The 26,444-nt window shown below is 34.6% G+C and overlaps 2 protein-coding genes across 2 annotated transcripts in view; both read right to left on the bottom strand.

Annotated features, from left to right (window-relative positions):
• Nucleotides 1–754: 754 nt before the first annotated feature.
• LOC132552440 (uncharacterized) lies at nucleotides 755–14,849 on the bottom strand. The gene is made up of 15 exons (XM_060216607.1): nucleotides 14,832–14,849; nucleotides 14,153–14,356; nucleotides 12,738–12,873; nucleotides 12,364–12,524; nucleotides 11,909–12,035; nucleotides 10,677–10,821; nucleotides 9,864–10,018; nucleotides 9,191–9,329; nucleotides 8,471–8,689; nucleotides 6,571–6,706; nucleotides 6,097–6,157; nucleotides 5,518–5,669; nucleotides 4,640–5,087; nucleotides 4,196–4,311; nucleotides 755–1,867 (listed from the first exon to the last, which is right to left on the bottom strand). Exons 1-15 carry the CDS (start codon nucleotides 14,847–14,849, stop codon nucleotides 755–757), a joined length of 3,330 nt encoding a protein of 1,109 aa, XP_060072590.1.
• An 11,362-nt stretch (nucleotides 14,850–26,211) lies between these two features.
• Nucleotides 26,212–26,444, bottom strand: part of LOC132552439 (regulating synaptic membrane exocytosis protein 1-like) — a 69,307-nt gene continuing 69,074 nt past the window's right edge. The window contains exon 20 of the mRNA XM_060216606.1: nucleotides 26,212–26,382. Coding sequence (XP_060072589.1) covers nucleotides 26,212–26,382 — 171 coding nt within the window. The remainder of the gene's footprint in view (nucleotides 26,383–26,444) is intronic.

The following is a 26,444-nucleotide window of genomic DNA, read 5'->3' as shown; positions in this document are numbered from 1 at the left end:
AGGTAATCAAATAGATATCACAGAAGTTTTAAAGGGGGTGAGACTCTACAGCAGAAATGTCCTTGTCATACTAATTATCATGCTAGAAATCCAAAAACACAAAACATATCTTATCCTTCTACACAGATAGACACAGATGAAGAGACTATAAATTAGAAAGAATTATATATTTTGATTGTTAGGTCAATTGTTTCTAGGGTCATTTCTGAGGTTGTGCTAATTATACCGTGGGTCAAATGTATGTTACATATTTCCATTATACAAATGTAGTGGAGGTAAAGCTTTGAAAGAAAATATGTAAAATAAAATTGCCTGTGCACAATTGTTTGTCAGCGAATAACTTCTCTAGTTAATGAGCAATTAACAGTTTCTCAATTATATTTCACACAAAATCTTTGCAGCATTGAGCTGACTTTATTAAAATGTCTGGTCTTTTGAGGATGAATATGTATTACATGCATCGGCAGACCCATCAACATATTTGTCTAAATCAAATTAATAGTTTGATCAGAACTCGGACATATAATATCACAACATAACATCTACTTTGATTGCTTAATGCAACACGTCTGTGCAAAAAAACATCCTCACTCAATCTTCATTACAGTTAGTAATCCAGTAATAAAGCTTAAGATGTTATATGTTAACAATACACATGTCACATCATACTTTGGCACAAGTATAATTCATGCAGCATCCATAATTTGGACACTCAAATGTACATCTACCCTCAAACACAAAATTCACACATTGTTCAATCAACATTCAGTTCTCTGAAACTCTCACCCATGACCTTAATGAATTTTTTCTTACCCTTGTGTTTGTGAGAGACAAAGTTTGTGACACCTGTGCGAAATAGCACAGCACCATTGTCTACAAACTGCATACAAGTTTGTCTTGCTTTGGTCATATCTTTCAGAACACGCCGATAAGAGGTGTGACTGCAGTGCCTTAGTTCATGGTCAAACTGCCTTTGGAAGCAATCAATAAGCTTTGTTCCAAGCTTCTCCTTAGCTTTTGGGAGCATGTGCTCAGTCTTCTCTAAAGATCTTAGGAATGTGACAAGCACTTCAGCATCTCCCATCATGCTGTCTGACAAGTGTGTCATGAAATTCTGAAATTGTTTACCAGAAGCTACATTTTCACTGTCATTCTCTGCTAATTTCTCAAAAAAGTACTTGAGGTAGTTGAGAGTTCCTGCATCAAGGTAAGAGAATTTCGTTGGGTAGTCTTTGTTGAGCACCTGGAGGCGACTAAATGCAAGTCTAATTAAATTGAACACATCTTTTTGAAAGATATTTCCAGCTTTGATTTTTGAGGTAGGAGTTTCCTCAACTTGTCTCTTGGCAATGAGGAGGAGTGCTTTGGGGGTGTAATTTTCAAAGTTTGCAGCAATCTTTTTCAGGGCCTGTTGGTAGCCTTTATCAGTGATTTTGAAGAAGTCCATAAAGTCACAACACTCTTCATCATGATGGAATTTTGATTCAAAGTACTTATGAAGCATGTTTGTCATCTCTGTCGGCAGCATGGCTTCCTTCTTAATTGCATCCTTCATCACCTCAATGATACCTTTGAGTTCAGAGGAGTTATAGAACTTGCACAGCTTTAGCCACACAGGTAGGATGAGCTTGGGAAACTCCATATCTAGTTGTCTGCCAAGCTTGGTGAGGGTGTTCCAAGCACTTCCTGTATAATTACTGAAGTTGTCCCAAGTTCCATCCACATTGTGTTGGATACATTGTAGAACTATCTGCACCACTAGCACCATGTGTTCCTTCTCCACAAGAGTAGACTGAAAGTCCCGAATCACTCTGTAGGCAGCCATCAAGTAGTCACAGTCATCAACCTGCCCTAAATGCTTCAGAATCTGAAAGTAGGATGCACCAGTATGTTATCTCAGTGAACAAAAACCACCAACTGACACTTCAGTCTAAAACAAAGACTGATCATCAGATCAGTTATCTTAATAAATTAGACATGTTTCCTTTATATTTCCAAAGTATAAAAAATGTTAAAGGAATGAACCAGAATTATGTGTAATTATCTGTTTTGCTAGTATGGTAATTTTAAAAACTCATACTTTCAAAATGCCATTCCATTAAATTTTTCCATTTTTTTTTTAATCAAAACATCAAACGTCTTCAGTTATTGATAACATGGCACTTGTTGGCAGCACCATAGACGATAACTTCTTCCAATCATTTCGGAAAGGGCCTCTTTATCTCAATCTCATTTTAGGGGAAGAAAATAAACAGCTGGACTGGAAATTTCAAGATACAAGCCATATAATTTGGTAATTTGGCCATAAATACAATTGAAAATTGGGCCACCAACCCACTGCCCCCGCCAAAAAAATCCTCAAGATGTGTTGTTACGTCTAAATATTAATGCATTGTAGAATTAGGAATGAAAATATTGTGAATTCTTCAATTCTCAAAATTCCTTAAAATATGCCATCTTCATCCATCAAATATCACTTTAAAAGAGGAGAGAGAGGAAAACTTGTCTGATACTATTTTTCAGTAAACATTTAAATATGACTATAAGCTAAATCTGAAGAGAATAGAACAAGCCATAAGCCATACAGACTGTAGTTATTTCTCAGAATACTTGGGTACAACAAACAAGAGATCCCAGAGTGATCTTGGCACCCACCAATGTTTTGGATCTTTTTTCTTCTTTTCTCTTTTCCCCTCTTATTTGCTCTTGAATATAAGAACTTTGAGATTTCCATTCAGAAATAATCTTAAACTGTCATGTACAGAATGGTCATCAATCAGTATTTTGCTTTTCTGGCAGCCTCAAAATGCATAGAGCACAACTATAGACCAAGGAAAACATACATATAAAATTTAACAGATCCATCCAGTACTTCTCTAAAAATAGTTATGACAAACATTCATTATCAAAATCCAAGATGGCCACCTGTCAGCTATTTTGTTTTTTTATATAATTCCCAAAATCAAAAGGGGTACAACAAGGGACCAAGGTGTCCCTACATATGAAAATTGAAAAGGATCAATCAAATACCTAAAGACATAGCAGTAACAACTATCACTGTCAAAATCCAAGATGGCCACCAGTTGGCTATGTTGTTTCTTATATCAGTCCAACAGTGGTGTATTGCACAGCTAGGGAGCAAGGGAACCTATATATGAAATTTGGAAAAGATCCATCCAGTGCTTCTTCAGAAATAAGAATAACAAGAATTGTGTAATGACTGACAGATGGATGCAGGGCAATTTGAATAACCTAACATCTGATGATACTGGGCTAATAATAAAATTCATTAGATTTATTTAGTGGGTTGAGGTGTACATATTACAATGTAACTTCATGCCAGGTTTGGTGATTGGAATAGCACATGTACTTCATGAGAAACTTAATGTAAAACTTCAAAGTACAAAAAAAAAACACCCAGTGAGCAACAGCTTATACAGCTATTGCCACCCCTGATCAGTAAGTCATAGAGAGCAGTTCACATAGATATACTCCCCATCCCTGGATTAGTCAAAAGTGAGCAGCATATTTGAATGCAAACTTTAAATTGAAATATTGCCACTGCAGCTGTCAGAACATTAACACCATGGAGGCCAGACATAAAACCATGCCTTCCCTTACCAGTTTACATCTATAAATTAATATCAAACTTCCCCTCTATTTTTACATGGACATGTTTCATACATAAACCTGAAATTAAGGATAATGTCCACAGATATTTGTCTCTTCTTTACAGCATATTTTAATACTTACATAGTTACGATGCAACTTGTTTCTTGTGCTCATGCTCAGAGATTTCAACAAAATTGGCATCTTGATTGTAAGTTTCAATCAAAGACAATGATCTGGCGATAAACAAAGTCTGAACACTAACACAAGAATTTGATGTAAGCACATGAGGTACAGTAACTGTTGTGTTACTTTTCACATGAAAACCAAACCAGAACAAAGCCTTAGTATGGCCATATTACAAGCTTTAAGTCTTGGAATTGTGTTTTTATGAGTCAGAATCACAAATTTCTAGCTAAGGTACAGAATGACAACTTAGTGGAACCATTACAAGAGTCTTGGAATAATGCTTCAACAAGTGATTGCTGTCTCTCAGCATCACAAATTAGAACGGGAGAGAAATCATGGGTGCATTTTTACTTCACAGTAAGTTCTGTGACTATAAGTGATCTGACTTGTATCTTACCCTTGTGAGAATCAGGTTGCACTCTGCCGAGTTTGCTGTACAGAAGTCAAACACACAAGTGATAAGATTTGTCCACTTCCTCATAAGATCGTCCTTGTTATTCTTAGATCTATATTCTGCAATATGATAAATTGTACAAGCCACATTATAAATTATGATTTTGGTGAAAACAACATGTTGTAAGGGAAATAAATAAATATCTATTATAACTAAACTATCTAATACTTCAGTATACAATAATCCTAAAGTTCCCTTCACAGACAAGAAATCACTGAGAGATCTTGTGCCCACCATTGTATAACCATTATCTTTCATTTCTCTTATTTGGCCACAGTTATACTATAATTATATCGACAGCTAATTGAAGCTTTTCTTAACATCAATGTCCAAAATACAGCACTAAGAAGGACAGATCCCATATGATTCAAAGAAATTTCTTATTACCACAGCTACTGTCTGGAATGGTTAGAAGTGCAAGTGGATGCAAGGAATGACAGATTGTATCTGTACATAGTTTAATCATCTGTTTTGTCTTTTTCCCAACACAAAGCAACATGCTGATGAGGGAAACAGGCACATTGTCTCCATACATCTGTAGTCCTCTCTCAAACAATGCTGACATGTACATATCTGTCACATTTCCTTCACTCTCTAGCCATATAGGAGCAACTTTTGTGAAAGTTTCCTCTATTTTGTTCTCTAAAAACACTAGCCAAATATAGTCCTCTGTTGTTATCTCAAGTTTCGGAGCTACACTTCGGAATCTGCCTAACTCAACAGCACGCAGAATTGCATCCAGTAGTATCGGTGTTTCTTCACTGTCTAAATGACGTTCATCCAGTGTCTTGCTCACAATGTAGCTCACATACAGCAGGCAGTAGGATATTTGAGCCTATAATTAATGTTAATTAAAAATTAATTTTAAAATTATTTAATTGGTTAATTATATTTTACCATTATCAAACCAAAAATGATTATCTTTGAACATTTTTAACTGATACCTGAACAACCAAATCAGTACCAAGAAAGGACATTTGGGATGATTTTTTCTTAATCCTGTCTTCATTCTGACACTTTCCCACCATTTCATAGATATGACTATCTCACACATAAGTTTTAATTTGTAAAAAAATGATAATTCACTATAATTTTTGTGCGCTAAATAAATTATGTCTACATTACTTATTTAGTATTTGGTTAAGCTAAATTTACTTAATTAGCTCCAGTTTCGACATGTGAACATATTTTTTTGATATACAATTTCCTTTATAGATTTTATAAACATATATGACTGAATGTTTGTTAAAGAAGACTAACACTACCTTTGTAAGTCCTTCTATCTGATCACATAACTTGTGCTGAGTAAGGCTAGACACCGAAGTCTTATGAGGTACAGTAGATTTCTTGGCTTTCCCTTTGCTAGTGGAGTGTTTTCTTCGCTTTGCTTTGGTTGGTCCTTCTTCACTTGGCCCATCTACAACCCCCAAAAACAATGAATTTTCAAAATGTTTCCCAAATAGGGCCAAAAAACAGTATGTTTGTCCCCAGTTTCCCTACTGATCCTGACTTTGGGTAACTCTCAAGGAATTACTATTAAATGTCATGATAACTTTCCTATATAAACATCATACCCATATACATAATGAGGTAATAGATACACCTCTTTTTAATAATTTTTTATAGGAGGAAGATACTAAAAACCAATGTTAAAACATCAATAGCTTTCATGTCTTTATGATGTTCAAACAATTCTGTTATTTGGTGTATTAGGAATCAACTTGAAGAAAATAAAAATTCTTAAAATATCATGAAGTTCATAGGTAATAATTGCTACAAATGGTATCATTATTATCTGTTACCAAAATATGGCTTTATTAGTGTGCACAGGTACAGAAACCTACCATCAGGTTGTACACCAGCGCCTGTGTCATTTGTAGACTCTTTTGTCCCCAGAATTGAAAGCTGAGAATAAGATAAATATGCTTTATTAGAAAAATAACAAATTCTCTGTAAAAGTATACAACATATGTTTCACAGATAAAAACATTTCATGATATTTCCAGGACTCTGTTTAAGCAGTTATGGAATATAAGGTTTGTGGTGCTATGCACTAATGACAGCTTGGTACACAATTTTTAAACACTAAACACTTCAAGCAAGTTTAAGTCCAACAAAGCAAATCTTGTATTTATATCAACTAACAAGAACATCATGTTAATTCAATAAATCAGACTCGTGAATTTGTTCACATGTAACTAAAATTAAAAGCAGCTGGCCCTCCTCATGTTTTCAAAGTTAACATCGGTCACATAGATGTAACAAATTAACAGAAATAGATGGAAGAGAGAGAACAGTACTTTGTACCTCATACTTACTTCTAGAGAGAGTGCAAGAAGTTTTTTCAGTATCATAATCCCTAATTTTTGCAGTTTTCTTCCAGACAATGTGGGTTCCAAACACATGAAACAATCCAATCTCATCAGCATTACAGGCAGAGGTTCCTCATAACTGCTGTTGAAATAAATTGAACCTTAATTATACTTAGTTTGGCAAATCTATATTATTTGACTTTTCCTAGTTCTAGGTAATTGAGGTTATGAGAGTTTTAAGGCTTTCGAAAATGTGAAAGGGATTTTCTGATCTTAAATAGCACATTCTGAGAAATTTAGATTGAGATTTTCAGCAAAAAGAAAGGGAAAATATCTCTAAATTTCATCCTGGAGTGATCCCTACTTAACAGCATGTTGTTTTTCACACAGGCACTCTAGGCCAGGATATTATTTTTCAAACATTGATTTTTGTTTTGGCACTCATGACTGACGTTATTTAAACGAAATATCAGCAGAATTCAAGTTTATGTGCCGGTTGACAAATCCGAGTCCAATGACCGTGCTAAAACAAAAATCAATGTTTAAAAAATAATATCCTGGCCTTGAGTGCCTGTGGTTTTTCACAAACTTTTGAAACAAAGCCAATAAACAAAAACAAAATACTGGACTTGAAATTAACTCGCTGGAAGTGTTCAGAGTTGAATTTTTTAATTTAATTTCCAAGTTCACCAAGAAGTCAACATTATGTCGTCACATAATAATACCAAAGATAATGACATATGTAATACCTGTTGGAGGTAAATATCTGACAGACAAGATCCTGTAGTGACTGAATTAATATGTAAGGGAAAAATATCCACAGCAGACCAGATCCTGTAGTGACTGAATTAATATGTAAGGGAAAAATATCCACAGCAGACCAGATCCTGTAGTGACTGAATTAATATGTAAGGGAAAAATATCCACAGCAGACCAGATCCTGTAGTGACTGAATTAATATGTAAGGGAAAAATATCCACAGCAGACCAAATCCTGTAGTGACTGAATTAATAAATGTATGGGGAAAAATATCCGCAGCAGACCAAATCCTGTAGTGACTGAATTAATATGTAAGGGGAAAATATCTACAGCAGACCAGATCCTGTAGTGACTGAATTAATATGTAAGGGAAAAATATCCACAGCAGACCAGATCCTGTAGTGACTGAATTAATATGTAAGGGAAAAATATCCACAGCAGACCAGATCCTGTAGTGACTGAATTAATATGTAAGGGAAAAATATTCACAGCAGACCAGATCCTGTAGTGACTGAATTAATATGTAAGGGAAAAATATCCACTCCACATCAGACCAGATCCTGTAGTGACTGAATTAATATGTAAGGGAAAAATATCCACAGCATAGCAGATCCTGTAGTGACTGAATTAATATGTAAGGGAAAAATATCCACAGCATAGCAGATCCTGTAGTGACTGAATTAATATGTAAGGGAAAAATATCCACAGCAGACCAGATCCTGTAGTGACTGAATTAATATGTAAGGGAAAAATATCCACAGCAGACCAGATCCTGTAGTGACTGAATTAATATGTAAGGGAAAAATATCCACAGCAGACCAGATCCTGTAGTGACTGAATTAATATGTAAGGGAAAAATATCCACAGCAGACCAGATCCTGTAGTGACTGAATTAATAAATGTATGGGGAAAAATATCCACAGCAGACCAGATCCTGTAGTGACTGAGGAAATACCTGTTGGGGGTAAATATCTGACACATCTGTTTGAGTAGAGCAGAGCAGATTCTGTAGGGAGTGAAGTAATACCTGTTGGGGAGGAATATCCACAGTAGAGTAGATCATGAGGGAACTGAATTAATACCTGTGAGTGGTAGAAGATCTGACACGGGGACAGCAGAGTAGGTACTGTAGGGACTAACATATTACCTGTTGGTGGTAGAACATCTGCAGCAAAGCACATCCTGTAGTGACTGAGGTGGGTTGGTGATCAGACTAGCACAGACTGTCTGATAGAATGGGAAACCTTTAAATGCTTCTCCCATCACACCGTCTTTATCATCCTCCCAGGGCAGTTTGATAGACCCTATCTCTGCCCATAAACTAGGTTTGGTGAACTCCATGTTTGGAGTTAATCGTCTCGCTCTTCTGTTTAAAAAAAAAAAAAAACCACATTCAGATGACTAATTCCCTAGCAATGTCTGTTGTATGTGTAAGTGAAGTAACATCTCATTTGGAACTCATAATACTTTTAACTAGTCTAACATCACAGAAGAAAAACATTCAGATGACTGTTTACATCTAACTATTAATACTTAAACAAGAGGCCTGTGGGCCTTAACGGTCATCTGATATAAAATACAAGATTTCAAATTTTGAACTTGAGAAGAAGTCGAAAATGTGTTTTCAAGATGGCGGCCATGGTGGCCATGTTGGATTTTGGACCAACCTGAAATTAACAAACTTTGGTCAGGATCATGTCACGATCATTTCAGGTAAGTTTCAGCTCAATGAGACATGTGGAACTTGAGAAGAAGTTGAAAATGTTTACGACGGACAATGCCAGACAAAAGGCGATCGCAATAGGTCATCAGACCTTTCGGTCAGATGACCTAATGGAAGAGATAAGTGGATGCTGATGAGGCTTACTCATTTAGCATGATGGCTTTAGAGACAATCTGCTGCTTAAATTCATCAGGACAGGACACAATGAAGCAACTGAAGAGTCGTTCACAGTCATACAATATCCTTTTCAACATGTTGCTTGGAGATTGCTGGCTATGGATAACTGAGGAGAGAAGATTTTATATGTTCGAAGTAAACAATGCAATCAGGATAGTCTATTCCCAGTCAAAGTAAATAGTACTGCTTCCAGAATATAGCAATACAACATATATACTCTCTTCCCCTTATTGAAGCATCATTGTTAGGAAATCATCATGAAATCTATGATGTAAAAGTCACTTCTGAACAGCAAGATATACCTCCATATTTTCATATTAATCTTGAAAACTTTAATATTTTCGCATTAATATTGAAGGACAAACTTAAGCTACCTCAGGTTGAAAGTCATTGACAATGAAGACAACACAATGAAGACAAACATCTCTCATTAAATATTCTTGATATTACAAACTCTAATGGGTTGATGATAACAGGCATATACAAAGATGGATGATGGGCCATTAATAGAAAGCATTTTGAACTACACAAAACAAATAATGATTGGCTTTTCCACTTTTTATTCAGTTTCTATGACAACTGCCCAAAATGTGAGGTGATAGGATTATTGGAAAATAACTGTACACGAATAGCTAGATACCTTTCAGAACACTTTCAGCAATAGTGACCAGCACTTCTCCAGCAACACCAGATTCTTCTATCTCAATAAGTTCCATTACCCGTTGAAAGTATTGCCCAAAGAATATAGATTTCATCTTTTCAACAATATGACATGAATTAGGATAAATCCGGGATCTGCAAACATTAGACATCAGAGGTCAACAATGTTACATGTTTTAAAAATGAAACATTAATAAAACATTTCCATGTTTAATATCTTGTTTCTCGTATATATCACTGAATAGATATATCACTGAATATATATATATCACTGACTATAGGCTGTTTGCAATTTGGTTCAGCATTCATGTTTTAAAATTAGTCTAATTTGAGAATTAAAGTTCCTTTCTTTAAAATGTTAAATGAATTATCACAGCTGCAGTCTAGTACAGTATAATACCAATATAGTAATATTTAAGGACTAACAAACTAGGACAGCCACATGATCTGGGTCAGTCATTTTCATTCATAAGGATGAGGTATTTCAGTCAGTAGCAGCCCTCCTAGCACTCAGGTCAAAGTTTGACTAGCATATTACAACTACTTCAAGATAAACAACAGCAGTGAAGCTATCAACCTTCACCTTAAAAAATTGCAACACCTTAAATATTAGACTAAAATAGACTGTATCATTAAGTTATGCTGCTGCATAAATTACAATCAATTTACATCTCTTAAAAAATTGCATAAATTAATGTAAATGTAGAAAGTTGTTATAAGTGTCCAACCTAGAAAACATAATTTTGCGCAAGGGGCAATGATTAGCCATCAGCAATTTGTTAACAAACATTACCCATGCTCCAGGTCATCCGCTAAGTTCTTCTTGAGTAAATCTAAGGAGAGGCTCCATGTTAACTTGTCCTCTTTACTGACCCCAAATGTTTGATCTGGGGCTCCATGTACACAGTTCATGTTCGATGTTGCATCTCTCAGAGCATCTGTCAGAAAAAAGTATAATTATAGTCTGAAGTTATTTTGGGAATTTGGTTTGCAGTTTAGAATTTGAAATTAAAATGTTAAGGGACCTTGAGAGCTCATCAAGTATTCCCGTCTTTATTTAAAAAAATACCTTGTTGTGTAACTATTCATTCATTTCATTCATATTCATAAGCAATATTCAGTAGATATTTGGATATGCATCCATAGACTGACCAATTATAATGCAATATCAGAATTGGCAACATGTACAATTTCATTTTCTCTTTGACTGGTGCCTGTTGAATTTTGCTACAGCATCATGTTTTATATCCCTTTCTAAGAGATTGCAGTGGTAAAAGATCCCATAAGGTTTGACTGATTAAACCAGGTGAATTCGGTGTAGCTGGTATTACATATGAAAATGTTTACAATGACTTAGAACGTCATAATTATCACAAAGAAGATATAATTTTATCTAAAATGAGGCCTATGGGTCTAAACAATGATCTGACAAAAAGACCCCTTTATCAGTGTAGTATTCATACTCAGCAGTATTATAGTGGTACAGCAAACAATTGGTACTCCATTTCCAATTTGAACCAAATGAAAAATCTACAACACTTGGTAAAGACCATGTTATGATCGTTCCTCCTGGCACATCTGAACTAAATGCAGCTGATGGAACTGTAGCAGATTTTTCAAATGTGATTTCCTAATTGGTAGCGAGAGTGAACATATTTGGTTAAGCACCACCTCTGAAAGTTGTGATTTCCTTACTTGCAGCCAGAGTGAACATATTGGACTTAGCACTGCCTCTGAAATTAATAATTCTTGGTCAAGACCATTTTGGGAGACTTTCAGTCGTGTTCAAACACTGCCAATATCACTATCGATATTTGCACACACTTGTGACCTCATGCTGAGTTCAAACAGTTTGAATTAAGAGTGAAATAAGACCAGAAGGGCTCCAACTATCATTACAGTTATTATTGTTTTATTGAAAACATCACATGCACCAACAACTTGCCTATTCATACTGACTGAAAGTTTACTGATTGTCATGTAACTTAATGGAAACTCCTCAAAAGTTATCTAAAGTGTCCATACCAATATGTTGAAACACTCTTCCAAGCATGCCTGCCGGGTCCTCATTTATAGCATACTGTAGAAGCTTCTGTAGCTGGTCTCGTGTAAGAGAAGACAGCGTCTCTGTTACAGGTGCATGCACACAAATCTGTTAAGACAGAGATAACCACAAATATCAGCCACTTTTGTCCAGAACATTTACAAGAGGGCATCTTTTAGTCAAGATATGATGAAAAAATGTTCCTATTCAAAACAAACTGTTCAACAAAAAAATACAAACACATACTGTTATATTTTGTCTTGTTTAGTATTTCATTTCAGTAGGCAGTAATGAACTAAACCTTCAAAGCCAATCTCCAATCAAGCCAAAACTCTCTGTGAAACAGGTTCATTACATTAACTTTTGGCACTTGACATTACCTCCCCTTTCAAAGTGGGAATACCTTACTATTATTATGAAATACTGTTATACACACCTTATCCGAGCATCGCATTCTATGGAGAATGACCGCAATGATGTGGTGACACCATATATAATGTGGGCATAAAGCACATTTTGAAGAGGTAATCTGTTGTTTTTCAAATGTCACAGATACTTTGGAAACCTGCTCATTGATAACAGCTGATACCATAAACCCTACAAAACATGAAGAAGTCACAATCAACTTCAGAAAACAAGTATTTCAACAGAATAAGATGGTCATGTAGTAAAATATAATTCTTCAGCAGCATGCTCCTACCATTAGGTAGTCTGACTTTATTTACTAGAACCAGATATATATTCATCAATAAACAAAGAATGTTTTAAAATATCTTTACACAGTAATTCACAAAAAATCTGTTTACTTACCAACTTGTCTGATGTCATGAAAACTTTCGTTTTCATAAAAAATTTCTCCTTTCCTCCATACCCTTTCTGATTTTACACAAAGCCTGGCATAAGCTTTTACCCTTTTTTCATCTTGAGGGAAAGCCCAGAACGAAACCTGCAATCAATGACACATCAACTTGTAATATACACAAATAAAGGTGAGAAACTTTGAAAACCTCTGCTGGCAAGCAAGGAGAAGTGATCAGCTTTTGTATTATGGCTTTTTAAGAGGCAAACTAACATAATTTTTACATGTGTATTAAATTTTGTCTGACCAAGGCTTGCAATCAAACTTCAGTTCATATTCCTGTCGAAATTGGACAGAAAATGATATTTAAGTCCAAGGGTAATAATTCTGGAAAATGATAGTAAACTGGGGCCAATCTGTTTGGCTAGTTGTCAATGCTTATTAAACTGAAATTCAATGATTGTAGATGGGTTTTAACATTTGATTTAAGCAGTTAAACAGCTTGAAGAGAACACAAGATTGAAAACTTGACACTGGATCAATGTAAAGAATTTTGATATGCAAATCTACATAAAGCAGGCCAAAATAATTACATACTTCAGATTTCTGTTTACCATTTAAGTACAGTTATAAGGATTTCTTTAAAAATCCATTTAGTAACTTAGCATTTTTTCTGATCAAATGTGGCATACTAATTAATCAAACTCATCAATAACTGAATGCTATTTGTTTTCAATCAACTGATTAATCATTTTCAGAAGAAAGATATATTTTTTTTTTATTAAAATTCTGAAGGCTTATCCCTGATAAGTATTACAAGAGTGTGATTATGTATCTACTTTCCTGTGTTATAATCTGACAGATGATGCTGTTTGGATGAAACGAAACAAGAATGCTGAAAAGTGAAATGCTGTCACAGTATGTGTAAAGGGAGATAACTCAGTGTAATTTTAATGCCACAAGCAACCCAGTCCTGAAACTTCAGACACATTTACTACATTAATCGATAACTGATAATTTTATAGAAACCAATAAACCAATTATTGATCTTGTGATAGCTAGATGAGTGCAAGATATTCCTGGTAATTTAATCAGGATTGGAAAAAAATGGATAGTGATTTCAGGACAATATTACAGGAAAAGTTGTCACTAAATAGTCAGTGATCATAATTCACAATCAACTACACAGAAATAGCAAAGAGTTCTAAGTTTCCTGATTATCTATTTAACAGTGATCCTCATTTTGGTGAGATTATTTTGTATCATTGTATGAAACTCTGATGTTTCAGTCAAGATTGGCAATTTTATTGACTGAAAAATAAGAATACCATTGCTAAAGCTGTTTAAAGCAATTAAAACTGGTCTGTAAGACAGTCAAACAACATCTTACAAAAGTTTTCATTTCAAAATTTAGTGCCTTCCTTACCTTTTTTAACAAAGCTTCATCAAGAGGAGGGTTATGAGTCTCAATACTCTCACAGGAATAGTGTTGAGCTGTCATTTTGGCTGCCAAATCCATCAATTTCAGGACTACTCTCGGTTTTTCATTCAGCATTTTTGGGTCGTCATCAGAAAAACTGCTAAGAGAGTCCATTGTATCTGCATAGGAGCTAGTGTCAGAATCTGAAAACTAAACAAGATTATACATTTTTGAGACAGCAAATTAGTTACGAGGGCTGATTGACAAGTTGTGAGCGTCATAATCAAGGGTCGGACTTTTGGCAGACATATTTCTTTATTTTTCAACATAATCTTCTTCATTATCTATACACTTTTGCAGTGATGTTTAAGGGCCTCAGTGCCACTTGATGGCCCTTATGACCTTTTAGGAGTTGACAGGCTGTTAAGAATGTCATAATAATAATAATAATAATCGATGCCACTTTTAAAGAATTTTTTTTCTTGACCATTCAGAAAGTCCGCCTTATCATCTGACCAAAATTGGGTACCGGAAATGACCTTTTACAATTTTGGAAATAGATGAAAGTCTGATGGAGAGATCAAATAAGTCAGGTGCTCAATCAATTCAAAACAACAATCATTAATGGCAGCCATGGCAATGAAAGACTTGTGAACAGGGGCAATGTCCATGTAGAACAACATACCTTTTCTGGGTTTTCCATAGTGCTTGAGTTAAATATTTTCTCTTAACTGCCCAAGAAGTGATGCATGATATGTGCCATTCATTATTTGTCCCTTTTGCAGATAATCTACCATCATAACACCATTCACTTCTTTGGCAGGGGTGAACCAAGGTACTACAATTGTTTAGACTCTTGTTTGGCCTCTGGAGTGAAACGATGGACCTAGAGCAAATCTATGTATAATATGAAAAAGAACTTTAAAAGAACTTTAAGAAGAAATATTACTTATTTGAGACTAAACAATAAAAAGTTGAATCTAACCCTTCAGAAAACGTGCACACATAATCACTGTGAACCACCATTTTTACACCATTATTTTATTTTGATTTTGTCATCAAAATGTTGTTCATTTTCAAAAGATGATTTTATGTAAGATATAAGTAATTCTAGGTCACTTTAAGCTAACTGTCTAATCATCTCTGTGATTTCGCGATGTCAGCAAATTCCGATGTTCAATCACATGTCCGATACACATGTCGATCATTTCAGGTGAGCGAATTTGAAGTCTTATTTGTTGGTTTTTTGGGGTTTTTTTTAAAGAAAAATACTGGTGTTTCACGGATTAGTTTTTAAATAAATCTTAGAGTAGGATTATATTTTAAATCATTTATGTATTTATTTAGTGTCGATTCGTCGACATAGCAGCTAGCGAGAAATTAATACAGTTAATTGTGAGTCAGTCCTGTTTCATTACCGGTTGTGTATATTAGTGAAACGAGACTATAATAATTCGAGATCAATTTGGTTCAAGCTGCTGCAGCTGCTAGTATAACGACAGGTTGTTTTATGTTTACCAATTTTCTCGTCGTACGGGACGTCTGAATGGAACATAAACTACCACTTCTTATGTCTTCTTATGTTGTTTCCGCCTGCAGGACCTACTGGCAGCTCAGAATTGTTCGTAAACACCACGTAATGAATTGCCGTCCTACAGCATCATACAGCTTTGAGAAAGCTGTGTTAAGTTTATGATGAATGAAACCAACTGTTATGTTTCTTGCATCTTGATGACACCTTGGCAGTACACAGTATGCCCTGCGAATGTCTAGGCTATCACGTGCGGTTCCGAACCCAACGTATTTTCGTTGGATAGCGAAACTAGCGACAACACCTCAGAAACTCGACCCCGAAATAAACCAACATCAGCAAATTGTACAGGAAACATGAGGTTTTCTATGAATGTGTATCCATCTAAACATTCTCCATACCCATCTTCAAAGATATTCTGATGACCACGCCACAAATCCGTTTTTATACTCCAAGTAGCAACCAATGTCACGTGACCACACATTGACAATGGCTGAGCCTATGTGGTTTCATTTGTAAATATTATTTTTGCTGCGACTGTGAGTATAGCGCATGCGCGAACACCAAATAATGACAGAGAAAAATACCGCAAGTATTTAAAAATAACCTAAACCGGGAGTTTCCACTGATGGTGTAATAACGAGAAATGACGTATCGGACCTGACGTGGACGCCTGTGTCAAATCAAGAGTCCAGAAGTTTATTAAAAGTCGCATATGGTAAACAGTGAGGCACTGTATAGTGCTATCATAGCGACAAACAGAAGTACATAACAACAATGTTCACTACTTATGTAATGGTCAAATATCACAGACACAAAGAATTATCTTAGAGTTACATGAATACTAACGGGAACTTTACATTAGTGTTACAAAAGTTAAAACTCTACCAAAGTGTAATAAACATAGAAGCTAATATAGCAAATTATAAAAATTGATATAATATACACTTATGTGAATTAAAAGTAGACCTACAGGTCAGGAGAAATGAAGAAAACAAACCAAAAAACAAAAACAGAAAACAGTAAGATGATTTAAAATAAATAATAATAATAACTAGAAACTGTCATAGACAATTTTGACGGGGTTTTCACCTATTTTGGTCTGTAATTAAAGACAATGCCTGCAATGCATTTACACTCTGTATGAAATCAAAGTACAAAAGGAATCATCAATAGTAAGAGATCAAAGCACTGAGCATACTGTTTTTCAAAAATAATGCTGTATACTGTTAATTTTGAATTGTACCGAAAGAACAGAAGTTGAATTTTTGGAAAACATTATTTATTGTTATCAATAGTAAGTGTCCACAGGATCACAGGAGGTTTTAAAGGAAATTTCACAATTGTTTACCGCTAAATATGTTAAATTGAATTCTTAGGAATTTTTACATGACTGACACCTGTGACCTCGAAATAGGGTCAAGGCCATCAATCTTAACAACAGTTATAGACAATTATATTAACTTTATATGTATAACATATCAAGTCTCTAGAGTTGTTTTTAAATATATCTGTAATTTCTTTATTGATCATTCGTTATTTTATGAGAAACAATCTGGTTTTATGACTCATCATTCAACTGTTCACCAATTGATAGAAATGTATCATAGCATATGTTGTTCATTGAAAGAAAAAAAACATACTTGTTTAATATTCTGCGATATATCGAAAGCCTTTGACAGTGTTTGGCATAAAGGTTTATTACACAAATTACATGGTTATGGCATTAGAGGTAGTTTATTACAGTGGTTAGAAAATTACATTTCGAACAGACAACAACAGGTTCTAGTAAAAAAAACCGCATATTCCAAAATAAGTTATACGAATGCTGGTGTTCCACAAGGAAGTGTCTTAGGTCCTCTATTATTTTTGATATATGTAAATGATATCGTTGATAATTTGAATAGTATTTCACGCTTATTTGCTGATGATACCTCTTTGATTGATTCTTCATCGTCTTATGTTGATATTGAAAGGTCTGTTAATAGAGATTTGGAAAAACTTGATAAATGGTCTAGAGATTGGCTCACCAAGTTCAATCCACAGAAAACTGATGTTTTATTAATATCAAATTCAAGAAATATTTTGCCCTTACAACTTACTTTTGGTAATGAAACCCTAAATTGTGTTTAAAGTCATAAACATTTAGGCGTGGTATTTAGTGCAGATGCAAAATGGTCGTTACATATATCCGAAATTCAAAAAACATGTATGAAAAAGGTATCAGTACTTCGGAAGTTTAAGTTTTTATTGAGCAAGAAAACTTTGTTAAGAATATACAAAGTGTTTATTTTACCTGTATTAGAGTATGCCTGTGAAGTTTGGGATGGTTGTTCTTTAGCAGATCTCACCAAACTTGAACACGTTCAGTTGGAAGCAGCTAGAATCATAACGGGCCTTCCCTCATTTTCTGGTAAACAGTCATTATATCATGAATCTCAACTTAAACCTCTGTCTGATAGAAGAAAACTTAAGAAACTTTCACTGATGTATAAAATCCACAATAAACGAACACCCTCTTATCTAACTAACCTTCTACCTCCTAAAGTACACGAATGGAATACCTATCAAGTGAGAAACATTGAAAATTACACTGTTCCCAATTTCCGACTGTCTAGTTCATTTCAGTCTTTTATTCCGTCTTCTATTAGACTATGGAATGAATTACCTAACAGTGTTAGAGAACAGCCATCCATAAACAGTTTTAAATCATTGATTCAGTATAATGAAAATGACTTGTTACCTAAATATTTTGATGTTGGAAATCGTAAACTGAATATTTTACACACACGATTGCGTCATTCTTGTAGTATTTTAAAATATGATTTGTATAGAGTTAATATTGTAAGTGATCCTACATGTGCATGTGGTAATAGGTGTGAAAATGTAATACATTATTTTTTTGATTGTGTGCTGTATACACAACAACGACAAATCATGTTTGACAGTATCACACGTTACTGTAACGTTTCTCTTAATGTTATTCTTTCTGGTTCTCCAAACCTGTCTGATGAAGATAATGAAAGTATTTTTCTTGTCGTTCAAACATACATAAAAAATAGTAAAAGATTTTAAGATCAGTAGCAATTTTGTATATTATATAATATCTTACTCCATTTAGTCTCTACCGTTCCCTTTTCTTCCTTTCTCCCCCATTCCTTTCTTCACTTATTTTCTATACTCATATATATATACTTTTGTAAATGTTATTGTTATTGTTGTCATGCCATTTGTGTATAATGAAATCTTATGGAAAAGGCGTTTTTAAGTTGCGATAGCTTGTGCCCAATCCTTTTTGTTGATTGACAAATAAAATATGTTTAAATAAAATAGGGTCAAGGCCATCAATCTTAACAACAGTTATAGACAATTATATTAACTTTATATGTATAACATATCAAGTCTCTAGATCTTGCCAACATTGAGAAGAAAAATAAAATAATAATAAACTTTTTTCTACTTTTAGGTGACCTTGACCCTTTGGCGAGCTTTTTTTCATTTTAAAGAATTTCTATTAACATGTATAAAAAAAAGTAACATATGACCCTCTTCTACATAAAATATATTGTAGCCAATTTGTAGGACAAATAGTTTTCGACTTATTGCTGTTTTTAGAATTTCTGGCAATTGGGTCATGGCGCCCCATATTGGATTTTTGACCTACTTAAAAATGCGGCATTAACAAGTTCAGATGTACTTCCATGACATTCTATATAGGTTGCATGCCTATCCCTTACCGTTTAAAAGATTACAAACCCACAAATTCGGAAGAAAATGAATTAAGAAACATAGCAAATATAAAAGGTATTTTGGGGAAAAACTCAAATAATAATAAAAATAATACAAGTACTGAAAGTGTAGACTTTTCAAGGGGAATAACTCACACAGTATGGTGTGTGCAGATGACACAGGAACGTTAACAGAACTGGGTATCCCAGTTACGGATCAGTCGCCGAAAAACGTTGGACAGGCTGGGATGCCATAAAACGAAAAGATCTCTTCCCATAAGTGGAGTTATTCACCCTAGGAACTCTAACAAGATTGTTTTTGTCTAAAATTATATAAAAAAAAAACTGTTTATATAGATATATATATATATATATATGTTGTGAATATATATAACATGATAGGGCAGTGTCAGAGAATATTACTTCATGTGTAATGTTTCCTTACTCCATCACATATAAATTCTAAATCTGCAGAGTAAGGAATGATATACCATACGTGATATACATAAATCGTAATATCTATATTTATGGTATACAATAGTAACTGTAACCTATATTCACACAATTGTGAATAAAAAAGAATCTCAATTTTTATTTTATTTTTGTCTATGCATTATAGTAACAGATTGCAAAATATATGATGACTGGTGTATATATATGATGTATATATATATCAGAGAGAGAGAGAGAGAGAGAGAGAGAGAGAGAGAGAGAGAGAGAGAGAGAGAGAGAGAGAGAGAGAGAGAGACACAACTACATATGAATATTGTAGATAATCTTTATGCAAATGACCAACATACTTAATTATATGCTGACATAATTATCTATTACAAGATGCATGTGTTTACAGTTTAATGGATGATAGTACAAATAACATTTGTTGTTGACATGTGTGACATGAGATTTCAAACATTAACTTCAAGTTCGAAATAATGTAGATAGATATGCCACAACTTCTGGGCATGTTTCATCAGATTTTTGATAACACATAACGATATTAGTAACTGCATATAGCAGATATTTATATTGGAATGAAATATATACTAAACAAAAAAGAAAGGTAACACTACTTTATTCTGTGATTAATAAATTAACCCCTTCATAAATCCTTACCAATCATGTACGAATAAAGTAATTGATCAATTCTGATAAAACTGCAGTCATGGTTCATTATAAAACTTTGGGTCCAGTTGATTTTATTCGACTGTAAAGGACGTTGGGGTCAATTTCAAAGGTAACACCATTAGTAACGGGCATGGCCACCGTTTGCGAAGTAAACAGCATTGCAGCGTCGTCGCATGGAACTCGTAAACCAGCGGATAATTCGAGGAGAGGTGTTGTTCCATTCTGCGATCAAGGCTTGGGCCAGCTCCTGCAAGTTTGACGGCTGATTTTGACGTTCTCTCACGCGTCGCCCAAGAACGTCCCAGACATGCTCAATCGGTGACAAATCAGGTGATTTAGATAGCCAATATAACACCTGTACGTTATTCTGCTGCAAGAAAATTCTGCTGACGCGATTGGCGTGCGCTGGTGCGTTATCCTGTTGAAAAATGGCGCCAACGCCATGGCGTCTTAAGAATGCCGGTTAAATTGCCATTTAACACAACAAGCCTGGTACGAGTCCCCCCACAAATACCACCCCAAACCATTACACTTCCGCCGCCAAAGCGGTCCCGTTCTGCGACGCAGCAGTTCGCAAAACGCTTCCCTCGTCGCCTCCACACTCTGCGCCTTCCGTCACCGTGTTGCAGACAAAACCTGGACTCATCTGAAAACAGAACATTGTTCCATTGTCGTAAGGGCCCAACGACGGTGAACACGGGTCCATTTACGCCGATTATTACGGTGACGTCGCAACAAATTGGGTCCAGTGTAGGGACGCCGCGCTTTCAATTGGTAGGCCCTCAACCTGTTGCGGACTGTTTGGGGAGACACACGACGCCCAAACAATGTTCTTGTAGTCTCTACTGCGGTTACGAATCGATTGCGCAAGTGTATCAATCGTATACGACGGTCATCCCTGGCGGTCGTTTTACGGGGTCGGCCGCTTCGGGGACGATCGGATGTTGACCTAGTTTGGTTTAAACGACTTACCAACCGGCAAATTGTCTTAACACTGCAACCAAAATGCCGTGCAACTCGACGGCGAGACTCCCCAGCCTGGATCATGCCTACAGCCCTTTCTCTCTATACTTGTGACAGCTGGGTCATAATGATAAAGTTGATAGATAGCAAGATTCGGTGATTTCTAAGTTCTAAGGATCTAAGGAACAGTTGTCAGTTTGAATGTTTATGAAATTCAAGCGAAGATACAAGTTAGTCACAGAAAACCTCGTGCAGCTCTTTCGCTAATACAGACTTTCACGCTTGAATGATTTTGGTAACCCCCTTGGATTTTGTAATGTAAAACATTACCATTTTCTAATATTGCACAAACGTCATTTTGTTTTCACTCATTTACAGATATTCGCCAAGGAAACATGTTAACCGTTCTTTTTTTGTTGAGTATATACTTACGGAAATTTGGTCCAGATTGCTCTTTCTTTTTGTGTGAAATAGTATAAAAGTCACTTCCAGTAAAGATTCACACATGTTAACATCTGATGTCTTAGTAGTATAAACATTAGATACAAGAGCTGTAGAGGGCAGGGAGCCTTTTTTTGTAAATCACAAAAGCAAAAAAAAAAAAAAAATGGTTGCCCTTTCTCAATTCTCATACCAATTTGCCATTAATCTTAATATCAACCCTTCCATTTTAGCTTTTCTAATATTCTCAATACAATATACAATTTTTTATATTCATTCTGTTCTCTATTAGATGACAGAATTTTAATAGACCTAATTTTTTTATTTTCAAAATTTCGATTTTTTTTAACTATTGTTAATGTTTCAGGACTGTCTTTATTCCCAGAAATGTAGTATTCTTCAACAGTTTCAGGAACGCAATCTTTTACTTTTTGTATGTAAGTTAAATCGTTCAACAATGATACATTATGTTTCCAGTGCCCTTTACCCCTTTCTGAACATTTTAAGATAATTTCTGAAACAATACATAAATTATCAGTTTTATATTCTGGCAAGTTTGCAATCCTTTGTTCTCGAGTATTTTTCATTTAAAGTAAGAAAGTAATCCAGTCTTCTTTGTCCTATTGGTTTCTTTGCCTCCATGTAAAAAAATTAAATCTGGATGAAACAGTCGCCAAGGATCAACCAAGTCATATTTATCTATTATATCTTTTATCACATTTTGTGCCTTAGGGTTCTAATTGTTTTCATGCGTATTCATATTCTCCTCTTAGCTGTCCAATCACCACATCATAGTACTGATGAGTTATTGCATTGTCTATTCTACTGCCATGCATGTTTATACAAAATTGGGTCCAGTTCTCTAAGCATGTTTAAGACAAAATTGAGACAGATCATGGCATTTCTACACAAGGATTTGCTACAGAAGAGTGGTCTTTAAGTATTTCCTCTAATCACCAGTTATGGACCCGAGACACATCGTTTTTACAAAATTGATTCATCTTCAATCTAGGATGTTTCAGACTACGAAATGAATACAATCTTCGCATTCCTACAGGCGGAAAAGGGTTTTCAAGACTTTACATCTCCTCTTTCTCCCCACCCCTAAGACCCGAGTATTTAAGTCTATGTAAATTGACCAGAGTAAGAACAAGTATTTACTTTTCTAGGAACTGACCAGAGGAAGAGTGAATATTTATGTCGAGTTAGTATGTCTCTGTTTACTAATTAGTGGATACCGAGTACTTACGTCTGTGTCGATTGACCAGAAGAACGAATTTTTACAAATCATTTAGTAGTAGTGAATGCATTGTATATAAACTGATAAAGAAGCAAGTATATTATGTAATCAAAACAACATCTTTAATTTTCCACTGTATATTACAACAGAATTATACAAATTTCAATGAAATTACATATCAATAACTGAAATCTGAGAAAGACATTGATGTATACAAACATGACACATGATACTTTACAAGAATGTATGTAAATCATTATAGATTTCAAATATACTGAAATATATCATAATATATTGTCAAGATACGCTATCATGTACGCTTTTAGGGAAAATATACTATTAGAAGTAGTATTGGCAAGTAAAAGTTGATGTAGTATCCAGGAATACTCTAACCATTTGAATTCAACGTATAATTTAGCTGTAGATTCCGGAAACCGATCTTTTAATTAATTACTGTACACCATACATAGAAAACTTATAAAAAAATAAAGAAAGAAAGAAATCAACTGTGTTTTGGCTAATTTCCAAATAAAGGTTACTTAATCATTAGCACTAATTTGTTTGTCTTTGAATATCGTGAATGTACAGATGTACTTAATTTGACACAATGAAATTTAAGTGCATCATCATTTTCAGCAATTGATAATTGATAATGTTGTAATGAATTTGCGCATCCACAAAAAGTTATACTTCAAGACGCGCTTTAAAATTTTAGTCAAATCATTTCAGCGCTAAAATTATATAATCGCTTAAATATGTAAGTTTACAGCAATAGGAAATTCTTGAGGTGTTTGAAAGATGAGTCTCTAAAGTGAGTTGCTTTGACATTTAATAGAAATAAAAATAAAAAATATATTTATAAAATGATTTATAACAATATTTTAAATCGCATGTATTGATTTCATCGTTTAGAATTATTGTATTTGATATGATTCTTCATTTGAAAGGTCTTTTTGATGATTTTATGAGAAAGTGTACCGGTACTATTTACCCATTTGGAAACGCCATTTTTTTCAGCAATAAAACATTTGACGTAATCAATAATGTTATAGGTGTTATAAATGAAACAGAAGGTTTTTTCCCGAAAATCCTGTCTTATTTTCTGTGTATTTTTCACGGTGACTCTTTCGACGTAGTTTGATTGAGTATCAGGTATAGTGGAGATTTTCTACACGATGATATTTTCTTGTTGTTTTTGCGATCAACCTAAAGAAATTATGATAATCCTGTTATCAAATCAACGAGTTACTAAAGACTGTCAGCCATTTTTACGAAACGTTTAGCGTATCATTTATTTTCGGGAAATCTTCTACAAAAATTTTATAGAGCCGACATATACCTTTATTTAAACTCAAATACGACAAAGCATCTAATGAAAGAGAACATTGAAAGTATATCATAACATATTGCAATTAAACGTGATATGTCATTAAAAAATTCAAGAAAGATTCAGTAGTGTAGGTTAGTAAAATACGTAAAAGAAGAAATAAACATCGCTTTATTCTTTACTATAATGTACAGCGACATTGCACGCGTTTTGACCATTGTGAAAAGGTTCTGTGACACGCTCCTATCATAGCATGTTTACCATCCAACACTTGATAAATCGACACCTGGACCCTGATAGGAATGGAAACCTTGACGACCAGCGTTACAGGTTCCATCGCGTCCAATTACCAGTTATACAGATTTAGCACCTGTCCGCTGAAAATAATTGTAATATATAGGTATGTGCGTATCTTTGTTCAATACAATAAAACACTGTATCTATTGAGCAAGATTTATCATTATTTTCAAATGTAGTTTTAATCATAATGAAATTAACGCATACAATGCGTAGTGATGACATACTTTTTCTTTCGTAGTAAAAAAAGCTCTCATTTCTCTCCGTTCCAACAAACAGATTTTACTACCAACCTTAACAAGGACGGTATTGAAGTCCGGCAGGAAAAACAGTGACCAGGGATGATTGATAAGTTGTGAGCCTTGTATTATAGAAGGTAGTTAGGGATGAGCTTTTTCAGCTCTACTATTCCCTGACCTTTAAATGCTGTAAGCCCGAAGACTGGTGTCATTTGGTTTATGCCGAAGAGGTAGCACTCTAAAGTTAACAAGGAAAGTGACTTTCACAAAAGTCAGATGATTACGTCATACATGCAATGGAGGACTTTCAGAACGGCAACAAAAAGGATTACTTTAAAAGGGGCATTGAGGCCGTTAAATATAGATGACAAACGCGTATATATAATAAAGGGGATTGTGTTGAAAAATAATGCAGCATGTCCGCCAAAAGTCAAGATATGAGACTCACAACTTACCAATCAACCCTCCGACCGTATAACCGGTCACTTTTGCGGGAATGATATTTTAACTTTATCCCGTGATAATTACCAGCTACAGGTGCTTTGTCAGAGCACCTACATTTTATTTTGCAATTGTTAAACAATTTGTGTAAGTGTACTGTTACAATAACCCACACTTGATTTAGTAACAGAACATCAACGTTTCCCATGATATACTGGGCTGATTCGAACCAACGTGAATATCCGAGTTAATGTATTATGACTTTGAAAGTATTATTTGAAATGTTAAGCATTCATATTTAACCGTCTATTTCTATATTGAAACAAATCTTGATTTAAAGGAAATTGACTTTTCAAGCCTTATGAAAAAATATATCAGTTCAATTGGAATATTGTTTACAGCTGAGCACGTTCAGTATTTCATCAACACAGACAAAAACAAATGCAAATTAACTTTTTATGTCAAGTGCTAGAAAACTACATATATCTGAATAATTGAGCTTATGTAAGAAAATAAAACAATGGTATCTTTTTTGTTAGTATCACAAGTCGAGCACCTTCAAAGCATTATGTTTAATAACGTCATCTGAAGTATTATACGAGCAGGTAAATGCTTTGAAGAGACGTTTCTTAGTCAATAGACAACCATCCGCATTCACGAACACACTGTCAGTCGTAGGCAATGAAAAATATAACAGATTAAAAGAAAATAAAAAAAAAATTGGCAAATCCGATCAAAAACTAAGAGATTCGTTAGAACTGAAGTCCGTAGCACCCTGAGGAAACAGCTTGTACCAACTAAGCGTGTGTGTATGTTGACTTAAGTCAAGTCCATCCAACTTTATAACAGTTTCACCGAGACACAACTTCTTGTCAAAAGCACCTTGTCTTGCCCAGATCTTCACCTATTTAATCAAGAAATAAAATTGTTTCAATGTTCATAATGGATAAGCAATCTTAACGAGTT

Source organism: Ylistrum balloti, unplaced genomic scaffold (assembly GCF_031769215.1).
Source record: "Ylistrum balloti isolate Yb309-2 unplaced genomic scaffold, AGI_CSIRO_Ybal_v1 Utg370248, whole genome shotgun sequence".
Lineage (NCBI taxonomy): Eukaryota > Metazoa > Mollusca > Bivalvia > Pectinida > Pectinidae > Ylistrum > Ylistrum balloti.
This window is presented reverse-complemented; position numbering and strand designations above follow the sequence as displayed.